The sequence below is a fragment of the Camelus bactrianus genome, chromosome 1, assembly GCF_048773025.1.
Source record: "Camelus bactrianus isolate YW-2024 breed Bactrian camel chromosome 1, ASM4877302v1, whole genome shotgun sequence".
NCBI lineage: Eukaryota > Metazoa > Chordata > Mammalia > Artiodactyla > Camelidae > Camelus > Camelus bactrianus.
This window is the reverse complement of record NC_133539.1, coordinates 26,428,721-26,443,993: the sequence shown is the minus strand read 5'-3', so window position 1 is coordinate 26,443,993 and position 15,273 is coordinate 26,428,721. Positions and strand designations below refer to the sequence as shown.

General features: G+C 36.3%; 1 protein-coding gene across 6 annotated transcripts in view; it reads right to left on the bottom strand.

The window, feature by feature from the left end:
* Nucleotides 1-15,273, bottom strand: part of ROBO2 (roundabout guidance receptor 2) — a 1,146,968-nt gene that overhangs the window by 4,275 nt on the left and 1,127,420 nt on the right. For 3 of the 6 annotated variants that reach the window (XM_045520872.2, XM_045520864.2, XM_045520881.2), the window contains exons 25-27: nt 9,861-10,043; nt 7,473-7,646; nt 1,009-1,281 (exon numbers count right to left, since the gene is read on the bottom strand). In XM_045520872.2, the coding sequence (XP_045376828.1) occupies nt 1,009-1,281; nt 7,473-7,646; nt 9,861-10,043 (630 nt within the window). The remainder of the gene's footprint in view (nt 1-1,008; nt 1,282-7,472; nt 7,647-9,860; nt 10,044-15,273) is intronic. The other 3 variants (XM_045520891.2, XM_045520882.2, XM_045520906.2) reach the window with 3 other exon arrangements.

Sequence of the window (15,273 nt, the reverse complement as noted above, 5' to 3'; positions counted from 1 at the left end):
TTTAAGGACAAAAATCTCATGATTTTTCTCTTGCAGCCTTAATGATGTAAGCTTCCTAAATGTTTCACTATATCTGGATACTAATATTATCATCTTTCAGCCCTTTCCTAGTAATATTTTCTAAAACCTTAATAAACAAGTTGTGATGAAATATAATTATTGAGAATGCATGAGTAGAGGACATATCTGAAAAGACTGAGCCCAAGTGAATAAATAATGGGTAAGAAAACTCTTCCAATTTTCTTTTTTTATGTGTGTATGTCTGTGTGTGTGTGTGTGTGTGTGTGTGTGTGTATGTGTGTGTATGTTTTAATATGCAGTGAATCCTAACATAAGAAGAGATGTTCCAGAAAATACATTCCTATAACCAGCTCAACATCCCCCCTACAAAAAAATCCAACCACAAGCCATGAAATTGATTTTGTGACGTTTCCAGAAAGCTTGATTTATAAACAAAAACATTTCCCATTGAAGTGTTAACAATCAACTAAATTTAACCAGTTGGAGCAAGTGCAGGCCCAGTTTAACCTTTTTTAACGTGAGCATTCTGTGATTGCGTACTTACTTGCAACTTTATTCCCGTTAATTTAGCCATTTGACTGAAGTGAGTTCTCTCAAAATGACTAGTTACTTCAGTCAACAATGACTAAATTGGTTGAAGGCAGAGATTCAACTGATACTAAAGATGCAATTTAATGGTCTTAAAAGTACTCAGTATAAACATTAAAAGGCAAAAAAGAAAAATCAAATGGCCTCCTGAGCACCACAGATGAAGCCTGGAGGTCTCCTGGGCTCAAAGACCCCATGCAGAGGTTAGCTCGAGGGACAGCCCCCACTGGATTCTGCCTTAAGGGATGTGCCGGGAGCTCTGAGGCGGAATTCTGACCTCAATGAGTCATTCCAGGCAGATGCATTTCAGGCGCCCTTAAGCAAGCGGCACTTCTAAAATACCTGGTAGAAAAAAAAATGGTAAAAGTCCACACATTCTTGGGACTGTGCAGAACACACCTGGTCCAACACCTTGTTTGTGGAGGGCTTTCCGTGTGTCTTCCTGGCGTTCTGTGCAGTTTATCCATTCCTGGGTTTGTCGCTGCCACTCTAGGGACGTTTTAGCTGGACAATCCAGTGAGCTCTTTGTGTCTTCTAAGTTGGATGCTTGTTGTCTCTCCAGAGAGCTTCCTTTTCTCTCTGTTGAGTTTTCCACGTTACCAGCATGCTGGCTCGGGCCTATTTGCTGCCTTAAACCCTGACCTGGAGGGGGATCTGGTGGTGGTGGAAGATCTAAAAATTTTGAATAATGTTTAGAATGGACTAAGATGTAATGAAAAATACAGGTTTTAATTCAAGATGAAGAAAAACTCTTGCCCTCCTAAAGGTATCACCCATGCAAAATAAATTTGGGCGGGAGGTGGGGAAGGTCAGTTATTTATATCCACAATGCACATCACTGATCTCTTTGCTATCTTTTGATCACAGTGTCTTTGAAATAAAATCTACTGGTTTTATCCAACTCTTATGCATGGAAAGTGTTTTCAATTGCACATTGAAGCTAATGTTCCAGGTGTGAAGGGAAGTTCATGGTTTCTCCATCTTTAATCCATTGTCCACTGCCACCTTGCCAAAGTAGAAATACCATGACACAAAATGACTCAAAATTCTAGCCGCTGTGTTAATAAAAGGCCCTGAGAGGGTGAAAGCTGCCCTGCCAATCTCCATAGGAAATGTTGCCCTCGGGAAATTAAGAATCGTATGCCGTATCATATGCCGCAGCATGCGACTGCCCTTGCCCAAGTATGTGGCACATTTAGCAATAGTCAAAGGGTTGAGCTAACATTTATTAAATGCAATTAACATTCTGCCTGACAACCAATTCTGGCTGTTCGTTTCATGAGTTAGCTAATGAGTTACAACTAATATATTATAATCTTCCAGGGTATTAATTTTAATAAGCAATAACCAACGTTCAGAGTTTAGATAGAATATGCTTCCTGGTGCTGGAGTAGACAATGCATCATGAACATTCGAGATGCAGTGGGATAGATAATTTTTCATAAAAGCTCTTTACATTATGTATCAGGTATGAAAAAATTAAAAGTTCCAATACTCAGCCAATTTCTCATTTTCCTTCTATTAGCTCTTCAGAACATGACCCTTTTACATTTTGAATGTCTTCAATTGTGAAATCACAGTCCCTTCTTTCATATTTCCTTAAGTATTATACTAGTTCTGTTGTACAATTTATACTATTATACTAGTCCTGAAATTACTTTGTTGATTTTGAAATTTTCTAAACATTCTAACATTCTTTTGGATTATTTTCTTCTCATTTTTTTTTTTTTGGCATGCTCTTGATCCTTAAAGTATCAGCAATTACATTATTTGCTCACAAAGATCAAATATCATGTATAATATACTTATTTTTATCACTAAGATAGGATACTATATACAACATAGGTAATTATTTCCCATACCAGCTTAGCAATGGCACATTTGTTTCTCATAATATTGTTTGTGAAATTTAAAAGGGAAAAGCACAAATTCCTGTGTACAAAAGATAGTTTCTGTAAGGAATGCTAAGTAGCTCCTTTTAAAGACTTTCTTAAGAAGCTTCGTACTCTCTTTTATGAGCAAATTGACATGGTCCTCCACTGAACTGACAATGAAAACCTCCTGAGCATCTGCTCAGCATTTCCCAGCATTCCCAGTTCTCATGTATGTCCTCTTGTTAGATTATGAATTACTAATCACTGAAGGGAACAAGATCTCTATCTGGGAGAATAAAGTTGCAACTGAAACACTTCTCCCAAAATGAAAAGCTAATCCAATATTGAGAGATCTGTTGCTTGAATAATCCACCAATGAGTTTGGTGTTTCCTTTATATTCAATACTGACTTCCTTCAGTATGTATTATTATAAATGCAAATTAATTATTTCATTTGAGTTATTGGACTTAAGACTGCCAGGAGGGAAAAATGATTATATTTGCTTCCAAAACAACATATCTTGTCATTGATTTTTATTCTCCATCAGAGCAGCTTAATTTTTAAAATGGCCCAAATGGCATCTGCTTATGCTAGCTAAAATTCTGATGACTATTTAATTTAACCTGAAATTACATGGCTACATAATTAAGTAATATCCTTGGAGTTTGTATATTCTAAGAAGAAAGAACATTGCACGCACATTGAAATAAACAAATTGGAAAAAAAGATGAGATTAAGAATGGCTGTGGAAAAAAATAAAAGTATGTAATCAAATATGTTTACTTAAATTAAATTTATTATTCATTTCTCTGTTGATTCATTTCAACTAAATCAATTCGCTAAAGAGTCTCTTACTGGCCTACTGAGGATTTGCTTTTGTCAGGCACACAACAGTCCAATGATATATATGCCATTTTTATGCCCTTTTTTTAGATAGGAAAAAGAAGGCACAAAGAAATCAAGTATCTCCAGCCTGGATCTCTGCTTCCGTGAACTCCAGACTCAGCTAACTAAATTCATACTGGAGAGTTCAGCTTTGATGTCTAGAAAGCAATTGAAAGTTCACACATCAGAACCGAGCTCTAGACCTTCCTCAACCAAATATGCTTCCTCTCTGGTGTTCCTCATCTCAGTTACTACAAGTTGGCCAGAACTTGGGAGTAATCTTTGGCTTCCTTGCTTTAGAGCCTTTATTAATGTCACTAACAAATCATGTGGGCTCTGCCTTCAAACTATGCCCAGAATTCAACCGTTCTCATTGCTTCCACTGATTCTCTAGTGCCTATGCCTGATATTACTCCTACAATTTCCTGTGTGGTTTCCATAATTCCACAGAGAAGCACAGTCTATCTCAGCATGACAGCTAGAATGACTTCTTTTTTATAAAAAACATAAGGAAAATCCTATTGTTCCTCTGCCCTAAACATGTGCACACACACACACAGGCAGGCACACACCTTCAGTGGTTTCCCATTCACAGTAAAGAGCCATGTCCTTGCAGAAGCTTAAAGGTCCTACAGAACACTGGCCCTCACCACCTCACCTGACTTCATATTGTTTTTGTTGTTCCCTCTGCTTCAGTCACACTCCTCTTCCTTTCAATGAAACATTTCAGGACTCCACTCACTGTTCTCATTTCCTGGAATGACTTTTCCTCAGATAGCAGCATTGTTCTTTCCCTTGTAACTTTCCAGTTTTTTCTCAAATGTCATCTTGGTAAGCCTTTCCTGAACACTCTACTTTAAAAATATCTCCTCTCACATTTGTACCTCTCAACTTCCTCTCTATGATTTTTTCCCTCTATTTTTTCCCACTTATCTTCATCATACTTATTTTTATTTTTCACTTATAAACTTCTCTTTCTGGAGTTTAAGCTCCAGTTTTGTCTGTATGGTTCTCATGGCCTATAATTTGGTATGTGCTTAATAAATATTTGAATGAATAGATTCATAAATAAAGAAATTTGCTCAAAGTCAAAGGTGGATTGTGGCAGATCTGGGCAAGCACTACTTCTCAGATCAGACAGTAGGAATGAGGGGAGAACAGGCTGGAAGGAGATGACCCAGGGAAAAAAGGTTGACAGATAGAGAACTACTTTAGCTGCCTCCTTTGTTCAGTACTGGTCGATGTATTGGCTTTCAAGCATACCCTCAGGCTTTACACAAAAAAAAATAGACAGTTTGGACTGAACAAGGCCTGCTTAGATGAAGCTTTATTCAAGGGAGAAGAACACTTCTTAATATGTGTGTGGGTGTTTGCGTGATCTTTGAGACAGAAACCGACATTTCCCACCATTACCAGTTCCTCTTTTTGGACACCAGGAAAGATTACTTTCCCATTCCAGTAGTTAGTCTGAAGCCATGTGACTGAGTTCTTGCCAATGAAACAGAAGTGACAGGTGCCACTTATAGGCCAGGCCACAGAGCTTCCAAATAATCACCTATGTTCTCTCTTTCTCTCACTCAGAAACTAAAAAAGGTTCCATGTTGAAAATAATGGTGTCCAATATTTAAGAAGCATACATTTTTATACTACCACTTAGAGGACAGCCCCCTGACCTTTATAAATCATTGTGTCCTTGAGGAACAGACTCTGACTGTGCTAAGCCACTGAGGGATAGAAGCTGTTTGGTATAGCAGCTAACAATAATTACCCTGATTAATACACTCATGAAATACAACTGTAAAATCTATAATGCAAAACTTTTAGTGTGAAATGTCTATTCATTAAGTGCGACTAGACAGCAACCTTCCCTAAAAGAACAGTTTGATTTTACATATAAATACTATAAATTTATTACTGATGCATAGATTCATACCATATCAATGCTATGACACATACATTTGCTGTGAAATAGCAATATTCTTCAGGATAATCCATAGAATGCATCCAAAATAAATATCCTTGTATCATAACTAAAATATCTTTGGGTTAAACACTTGGGAAGACTTGTGAGCCAAAATTTCCTCTGCAAGATCACTACTTCCAAAATGTATCTACATAATAACATATAATAACGCATAATCCTTTAATAACATATAATCCCTAACCTTTTTTGGAATGCTGGTAAATCTGAAATGCTAGGAACCTGTTTGCATTTTAGAAAGATAAGTAATAATATTGGTCATGCTTTCAACTAGGAGGTAGCCTGCTTTAACCAGACATTCTGAAAAATTTTTCAAGGGAAGTTTTAGGAAGAAAGAAAAGGACTCTCTATCTTGTTGATTTATATTTTATAGCTTTCACGTATTCTGGATATCATCTTCAAACATTTCAGAAAAGCCACAAAAAAACATATGGTACCTGGATTTTTCCCCCCTCTTTCCTTGACAGTCATAGTAGGAAAATTACACAAAAGTACTAATGCTGAGATTTGTAACTAGCATATCAGCGAGAGTAGTCTTTTTTATTTACAGGGAACGAGATCAACACTATAGACAGCCTTAAGTGCCCAACTAATGTTCAGATCATCTGAGGCAGAAAGGCAGTGGTAAGCATTTTTGCTCACCACAGGACATCCACTTAAAGAGAATCAAAATCTTGATTGTACCCTTACCCTCCTACTCCATAGAAACCCTTCTCAATGAAAACAAAGTAAGCAGAAAAGATAAAGTGAACCTGAAGGCTCTTGGACCAAGTTATTTTTGACTTTAACAGTCTTCTTAGTATTATAAAATGACCAGTCTTCCAGATAAAGACCTACTCCCAAACCAGTAAAGAACATACACTTCTTTTCCCACTAAGCCTCATTCCATCCTACAATGGTAAGTCTCAGGGACTGAGATGAGTGCTGAGGAGAGGTCGTAGCTTCTCAAAGTTGACTGCACGTTCAACTCACCCGTGGAGCTTTAAAAATACCCATGACTGGTTTTCACCCAAGAACAATTAAATCAGAACCTCCAGGGTGTATTTTAAGAGCCCCTCAGATAGTCTCAGTGTACAGTTTGGCTAGATTCAACCCTTTGGTGTTTAGTAGTACTATCTCAGGAAAAAAGCTTTTGGCTTGTAGGAGGTGGTGCAGAGAAGGGGGAAGAAGTTTACGTTTGGGTCCCACATGAAAGTGGGCTCTTTAAATCCATTATCATACCTATTTCTTAAGATAGAACTTCAGGATAAATACTTTTATTTGCGTATTTACACGTGAGGATTAAGTTTAACACAGAGCTGATGCACTACTCATTATTGAACAAGGACATCTTCCGATAATATTGTGTTTCCTGAAACTAGCAGTGATTAAGCAAACAGTCAAAGATTGGAGGCTACACTTAAATAAAAGGATGGACACAAATCAGCAGGCTGTGGCCCATGGGCCAAATTAGGCCACTGCATTTTTTTCCATAAAGTTTTACTGGAAATAAGTCACACCCGTTCATTTACTTTTTTCTATTGCTGCACTATAGGAAAAAAAATGGTAGCGTTGCTTAGTCTTGACAGAGACTGCATGGTTCACTGAAGCCAAAAATATTTACTATCTGGATTTTTCAGAAAAAGTTTACTGACCCATCAACCAAATGATCTGTAGCATATTTTTAGCCCTGGAATTCACGACACTAAATAATTACTAAATTGGAAATCACTTCACAGTCTTTTCCACGTGTGAAATGCCATCTAAGATATTTTCATTTAATTTCAAAAGTGATCCAACAACATGGCAAGTGCACAGGCTACTTATGTCTTCTTCCTTAATCTTAAAAGGGAATGCTCATTAAAAAGCACTCATGGAAAATGCCAGAATGGCGGAAAAATCAACATTGCAAAACGGTATGGCATATATTTATTTTTTGGGGCTGGGTAATGTAGAAGTAACTCCAGACTGTTTAAAAAAAAGGGGGAGGGCGTTTTACTTAAATAAGACCACATTGCCAGGTGTGCAGTCCGGTTACGTGACGAGGCAATACCTACTCTACCAGAGCTCCTCCATCTACATCAGTGATCGCACAGAGCTCGTCTCTCCCGTGAGGAGACAAGAGAGAAGGAAACCAACCTACCATCTGGCAGTCCTTCCCTTCGATGAGGCAATGCTGGTTGTGGGTCCACTCGGCCTCCCTTGTGTTTTTTAGTGGGCCGAGGCCTCTGACTCTGACTCAGGGCTGCACTGGTGTTACTGTCAGTGGAAAATGGGCTGGTTGGCCGAGGCCTCTGAGAGGAGGTAAAGGCTTTGCCTAAAAGGGAAACAAAGGGAATGGGGTACAGAGACTGTTATTATAAGACATTGATTCTGTCTTGTATTTCTGCTCTTGCTAAGACTAACCTCTAAACCTGCCTAGAGATGCCATTTGAAGATACCAAATACCAGTGCATCTCCATAGAAAAAATATGCCCTGCTGCATTTATTTTGTCCAATTTTTATAACCAACACACCCTCCACTGAAAAAATTCAAACAAATGAATGTAAAACAAGTCCACCAACCAAAAGCTCAGTATTCCTTGATAATATTTTTATTTAATTTTGACAGTCTTAGTGCTACTTTCATAGATATATGCAAATTCATGCAGCTTTTACTTCTTAAAATTAAAGAAGCTATTTCTGAAGTGAATTATATACTGTCTTATTTGTTTAAACACGTTTCACCCTTGGAATCTTACAAACTCTCTTTGAGCACAGAAAAATGTCCTCTAGGAATTTCATTTGAAATTTTACATGAAAGGTCTGCTCAGACACGTATTTTAAATTGACTTCACCAGAAAACGCAGAAACATTAGTGTACAGTATAGGATAGGTAGCAGGTTAAAATCACCTTGTCTATCCCAAGTGCAATAGGTGTTTTCGGATGAATAGTATTGTATCTGAGCAAACTCCAATCTCTCATTGAAAAAGGAAATATGCCATGTCCCTTTCTTGTAGTTAAGTGTACATATGCAGGTAAATTTATTCTAGGAAAAGGTTAGCTAATACATTTTCAACATCTTATGATGTTAATAACAGGTTTATTATGGTGTGAGAGGGTTGGTTTATGTGCATGTATTTATCCTCTTGTGTATGTTTTCATTTCACCACAAATTATTGTATGCAGTTACATTTTAAGTCAATGTGACATAATACAGCTTAATGCTTTATTAGCTATTAGCATACATGCAAGAACTGTACTCTGCTTTCTAATTTATTAGTTTCCTTGCACTTTCTCGCTGCTCTGCTTATAGCTAGACCACAAAAAGGCACTCAGGCAACATAAAGTTTCTGACTTATGCCTTATAAAGCAAGAAAATTCAAATAACCGTTACATTACAACATATTTTAGTTCAGATGCTATATGAAAAATAAACCTCTGCAATGCTTGGAAAGTCATTTTATTTTATTTGAAGATACCTAATGCATACTCAAAAGAAGTAGTATAATGGTATAATGATGGTATAATTCAAAGAAAATTTCCATGACTCACTTTTATAACCTGAGAGTTTAGTGAGGGGTCACAATGATTTTTCTTTACTTTACTATTTGAATACTATTAAGATTTCAAAAATGCATTGAGCATTTCACTAGTTTGTTTCATAAGGTAGTCAGTTTAATTCCGATATCCATCAGAACTTTCTGATATGTGCATTTAAGAAGTATACCTAGTTGTGTTACAGCATGTATCATGCCAGTTATTTAGTTTCAGTCAAACAAATAATCACAAAATTATTGATCTATTAATAGAGTGAATCCCAAATTTACTTTTGAGATAACGATCAGAAACTGGAAAATTGCATAATTGGTCTTTTATATTATTATTTATTATTCTCATAAACCAAAATTAGATTGTGCTACAGAGCAATGCATGAGTAGTCATCATGTTACTCAACTTGCAAATGCAGTGGGTGTATTTTTAATTAGCATCCTTTAAAACAGACAATAAATTATTGGATTAAAATCTTAACAGCCAAACAACTAATAAGACCATCAGCCATTTGAACAGTTAGACTGACAGCCTCAGACCCATTCACTCCATGCTGAGAAAGCCTTCCCAGAAAATGCATTTGCAGAAAGAAATGGGGCAAAGGAAAGTAATGGAGATAAAAGCTGAATAATTTTAATCACTGGGTAACTTATTGATTGTGTGAGAATTTTGCAAAGCATGAGTTATTGAAAATTTAATGGCCATCTTAGTTGCAGCTTAGCTGTAACGTAAGAAGGAAGCATATTCCAATTAATCAGCAGAGCCGTGAAGGGAAAGAGGAATAAAGACTAGAGGGTGGTGAGTAGGAGCCTGTTTCTGGCTCTGCAAAGGGAGCATCAGAAGAGAGTTCTGGTAACTGAGCATCCAAACTATGTTCATGCATATTAAAGAAAGCCCTGCAGTCAGACTCGCTGAGGAAAAAGAACAGGAGATAAATAGCTCAGTGTCCAAAGGCCAAGATTCTCTCATGCAAAGAGTGTCGACTCAAAGTCTACCAACCTGTTCTTGTAAGGCTGGTTCCCTCCAGCCTAAAACCAGCTTTATCTGCTGCTGCCACCAGTGCTTGTGCAAAACTGCCGCTGGCAAAGATGGAGCCATCTGAGGAGCTACCTACACTAGATCTATGACTAGAAAAGTTACGATCCTCGTCAGATGCAGAGCCCCATCCATTTACCATTGAACCTAAAAACAAATGTAGTTGTCTAGTGAGTTGTATATAGTGGATAGCTCATCTGCTTGTACACACTATACTAATGAACAAGTCGGCTGCCTCCACTCCGCACTCTTCCTTGAGGTAAGTCTGCCTTCATCATGACTTCTTTAGCCATATGCAAGCATCATCCATGTTTGGGACATTTCTAGTGCAGAAGAATGAAGCTCATTTAAAACCCGAATCTGTTTGCAACACGTGAACAAAACATGTTCTGTATGGTTCCATTCTTACATTGTTTAAATTATGACACCATTATTTTCCAAAAGAGAATTGCTATGTAGATTTTAAAGCCTGCAGTTCAGAGAAAAACATTTTTACTGAAAGAAATGGTGGTGTATTTAAAGTCAGTTTATCAAGGACTCAGTTGAACCAATAGGGTGACTATATTTTGAATTTAATGCCAACTCTAGTGATAATTTGCAGGAAATCTACACTTTCATACTATAGAAGGGCTAGAAATATTTCAAGATTTTACATAAAAGTTAGTTACTTGGGAAATAACAAATATGAATTATCAAAAATGTATAAATAATATTAGAGCAAATACTTAGAATATAACAAAAAATTTTTCTTTGGAAAGTTCTAGTTTTTTCAAAGCTCAGTAGGAATTCTTCACTTTCTAATTACTTTAAGAACTCCAGTTACCTTTTTAATATTAATCTTTATTTTAGAATATTAACCATTATAAAGAATAACACTGATATTAATATGGATCTTTCTGCAAAATGCAAGAAGGCCATAGAGGAAAAGAATCAGTTTTATGTAAAGAGCTGCAAAATATAAAGATACTGAGAAATAATGCTTATTCTTAATTTTTAGCAAGTCATTTACAATTTTACACTTCTTCCTTAGACCAAAAAAGGCTGAGACCTTAATCTATTATCTAATACAGTTAATATTACAATATTTATTTAGGTTGATGTACCATTAATGTATGACATAATCAAATACCAAATGTTGCTTATCCTAACTTTTTAAAAAGAGAGGCGCAAAGTATTTATAAGAAGCTAATTTAATATCTTGAAATAAACCAACATATAGTCACATAAAAGAGATTAAAGTCAAGTGCCATAGGTTTCTTTCCCCTTTTCTCCAGTATTTCAGAGACTACAGTACAGTTAGAAGTGTTGTCATCATAGAGAATTTGTACTTTTAGTGAAGGGCCAGGATACAATAACACGGGTTCATGCACTTTTGAGACAAGAGAAAACAGAACCCGGAGGGGTTGGAAGGATCAGAGAAGTTAAAAGGGTGTTAAGTGTAGCAGAGAAAGATAGAGTTTTGATTCCATGTGCCAAAAGCACAGAGATACACTTTTTACTTTCCAAACAAATTCCCTTGACACAGGCCACTGCAAGGAAGCCAAGATAACACCAGCAACTGAGCCTCCTCTGAGAGAACCATTTCTGAGTTAATCATCACAAGTCAAGGACCAACAGCCCAAAATGAAAGGAGAAATGATGCAATCGGCATTGCAATATAATGCTACAGTAGATAAGAAAAAATCAAAGTGATTCAGTCAGTGATCACAGAAGAATGCGAAACCCTAGAGCTGAGGATACTTTTAAAACATGGGAAAGTTCAGTCCCGGTCCCTCTTATGTCCTGTTTTCTGTGTTTCTAAATGTCTGCTGAACATCTGCAAAAAATCTGTGCTGACTCTCTGAAACTCATTCTCCAAACAACCATCTCCTTTTCTGCATCTCCAGTTACATTCCTAAGCCCTTCCTAATTCATTTCCTTCTAGTCCCTTCCATCTTCCTCATTGCCATCCGAATTACTTTTTTGAACCACTTATCTCTTGTTCTGTTATTCCATTCAAGCCTTACCTAGTTTGCTGATTCCACATCTAAACACCAAATGAGGTATCTGAGATCATTGCATATCCAGCCCAGCCTACCTTTGCAGTCCCATTCCCTCTGACAGCCTGCACAGTTCCATTGCCTCACCTCTATGGCGTTAGTTCTCATTCCTTTGACTCACTTCTGGATTGTTACTAACTCTATTAACCACCACCTAACTTCATAGTCCAAATCAATATCATCTGTTTTATCACTCCGATTCTGCCTCATCTTCAACCCTGCCTTAGGAGAATCAATCTCCCTACCTCCTGTGTTTTTTAAACAGTATGCATACAGTAGCATATCAGGTCTCTACAAACGACAGTTTGTGGCTTATACATGTTTCCTCTTCTAGAGAGTGGAACTCTGGAGATTAGAAACTATATTATTATTCATTTTTGTATCTCACATACAGGGACATCACACAGTAAAAATTCAGTAAACATTGGGCATAATGAATTAGATGTCTTCACTATATTCATTATTCAGTATAAATTCTGTATGTGATTCTATTCCATGTGTAATTTCCTAGCAATGGCCTTATTTTAGTTACAGAAAAAAATGTACTCATAAGAACTTCTAGAAAATGTATTAAATGAGGAATATAAGGTCAGTCAACTCTTGTTGATTACTCAGACAAGAGGGAAAGCAGTGATGTAATTAGTCCTTCCTGTGAAGATTTCCACATGCATGTTTGCCAATCCTTAAACAAATCAACTATTTCCCTGTCTCTGTGTCTTTGCTCTGTTTTTATCTCAATCACTAATGCTCCTTACCATGGTCTCAGAAATCTCAGTTATTCATGAAGTTTTCTCTCATGCTTTATTCTCTTCCCTGGGAAGAGAGGGACATGGATGACATGGCTTCCAGTTGGTGTTGGTCAGTATAGAAAGATACTTTCTTTTCACTACTCTCAGTAAGCGCAAAGCGCAAAAAAAAAAAAAATCACTAAATACATGATTTCAGAGTTGAAGAGATGTGTGCCATAGAAATTTGCTCATGATGGGCAACAGGAAACCTCATCAGCTTCAACTAAAGAGGGGCAAGAGCCCTCAGCGTAACATAGTTGAGTTTGCCTTCAAAATGGAGGGCACACACACAAAAAACAATAAACAGAAGGAAAAATGTTTTCTTTCCCTCTTTGTCAAGATATCTGTCTTTATCTTTGACTGCCCATCGACTCTATCTGAGATATAGCATATATATGATATAAAGAATGGGTACATTTGCAGGAGATATTTCTAAAGAGAATTGGCACTATGCATGAATAAAAAAGTATTTAACATATTTTAAATTTCCTCCATGTTATAAAATTGTGAAAATTTATTTAACAATTACTGATCCCTCTCTGTGGCTACCATTCTTTCTTTAGATTTAAATACCAAGAATGATCTGAAGATTTCTGTAAACTATTACAAAACAGGAAGACAATGATGCTAAGAAAAGAAAGACATTGATTCATCAGTTAGAAAGTAGGCTATTTTTGTGATAACCAGTTTTCTTTAACAAATGTAAATATAAACATGAAAATTGAAATGAACACTTAGGTAAAACAGCTCAGGCAGAGATTCTTCACAAATTACAAGCAATCCATACCAATTTGACATGTTATAGCCAAACATAATTAACACATATTTAAACATTTAATGAAAAATGAATTTGTGTCACATAGCCAGATTTATTTGTGTTTACATTTTCCATCTTTCCAAAGTTCTCAGGTTTAAAAATTGCTGAAAGGCCAAAAAAGTCTCAAATTTATTCAAGCTGTTAAAGAAGAACTGCAGATAGGACATTAAGTTGTTGCTCAAATGTTACTGAGCAGTAAAATACCATGATAAAGTGGCATCTTGCTGTGTCTCCATTACATCTTCAGCACTAAAATTAATTTATGATCAGTCATCAATTCATTTACATGTCGTTTTATGCTAACTCCTTCCTTGCTGATAGACGCTTATCCTTAGATCCATTAAGCTAGAGTAAAGTGTATGCTTTGTAATATGACCTTGCTAATTGTTGCATTACCATTTTTATGAGATACAAAAACTGGCTGTCCCCCATTTTTTCAGCCAATATTTAATCCAGGAACTCTTCCTATTAAGTGCAATCTGTCTAACTATCTGTTAAATAAAATCTTTAGCTCTAAGTGTCTTTGGACAAATCAATCCAAATATTGACCTCTGCCTAGATGTAGAAAAACATGCCTAATTTTTAGAAGTCCTTCTTTCCCTCAGATATATTGAATATGCATCAATTCACCTACATTCCTCAGAGAGAAAGGACTGTGTAATGTACATGGAAAGTAAAGTAAGAAATTAAAAAAATCTCTTCCTTGGGACCTCTGACATCTGCTAACTTGTTCTACTCAAGTAAAAATTGAATATATGATATTCCCCTTTTATCTGTTAAATTTGAAGTTTGTATTTAATGTCTTTTTAAATACACCAAAGCGCTAAGAAAATTATTTAATGACTTTTAGCATTATCTCTGAAATTTCCCTATTATGAAAATATTTCTCTTAAGTTTTTGTAACAAAAGCAAGGCGTCAGGTCATGTTTTTAAGTGGCCAATTCTCTAAAAGCTGTGTGGTCTAGTAAGGTGGTTACGCTGCCAGGTTCTATTATTTTCAAAATGATCTGCTTTGGGACTTTCAGCAAAAACCTCCAAAGACATAAAATACAGAAAATATAGAGCCCCGATTCCCTTTCAACCATAGTATTTACGTGGGGCCCAAAAATCAAGGAAACTTTTACTCATTTCACTTCCCAGCACTCACTCTCAGCCTCATTTTTTGTGATCACTGAGGCAGTTAGAATCCTGGCTCCATGCTCAGGATATTTTCCTCCTGCCCTCTCTCCTATTGCTTTCTGTTTCTTTTTCCCTGTGGTGGTGGAGTCATTAAATCCAGGAAACACACACCCTTGACTCCCACCATGGAAGTCAGAGAAGGAATTATCAAAGGCATCCCCCATTCCATTACCCAAAAATGGTGGGTTTGGCATTTAGGAAGAAATAACTACAAGCACATTCTGGAAGACTGAAACAATTCTGTGTTTGCTTTCCAGACAAAAAAAGAATGTGATGTGATGTAATCAAAACACTTCTGTACTTTATTACAACCAAATAGGTTTAAATTGTAAGTATAAATTAAATAAAAATTATAAAAATGCGATTCCCTTCAAAAAGTGCTAATAGAGTTGAATTTTGTTAGTGTGAGTCACTATAACTGAATATAGAACTAAATGTGAGAAAAACAATTAATAAATGTGACATCTAAAAATTACTGTTTTTAGTCTTGATTAAGTGTATGGGGGTGAAAACTGATGTTTCTAGAGATAATATAATATGTTGTATTTGTATAA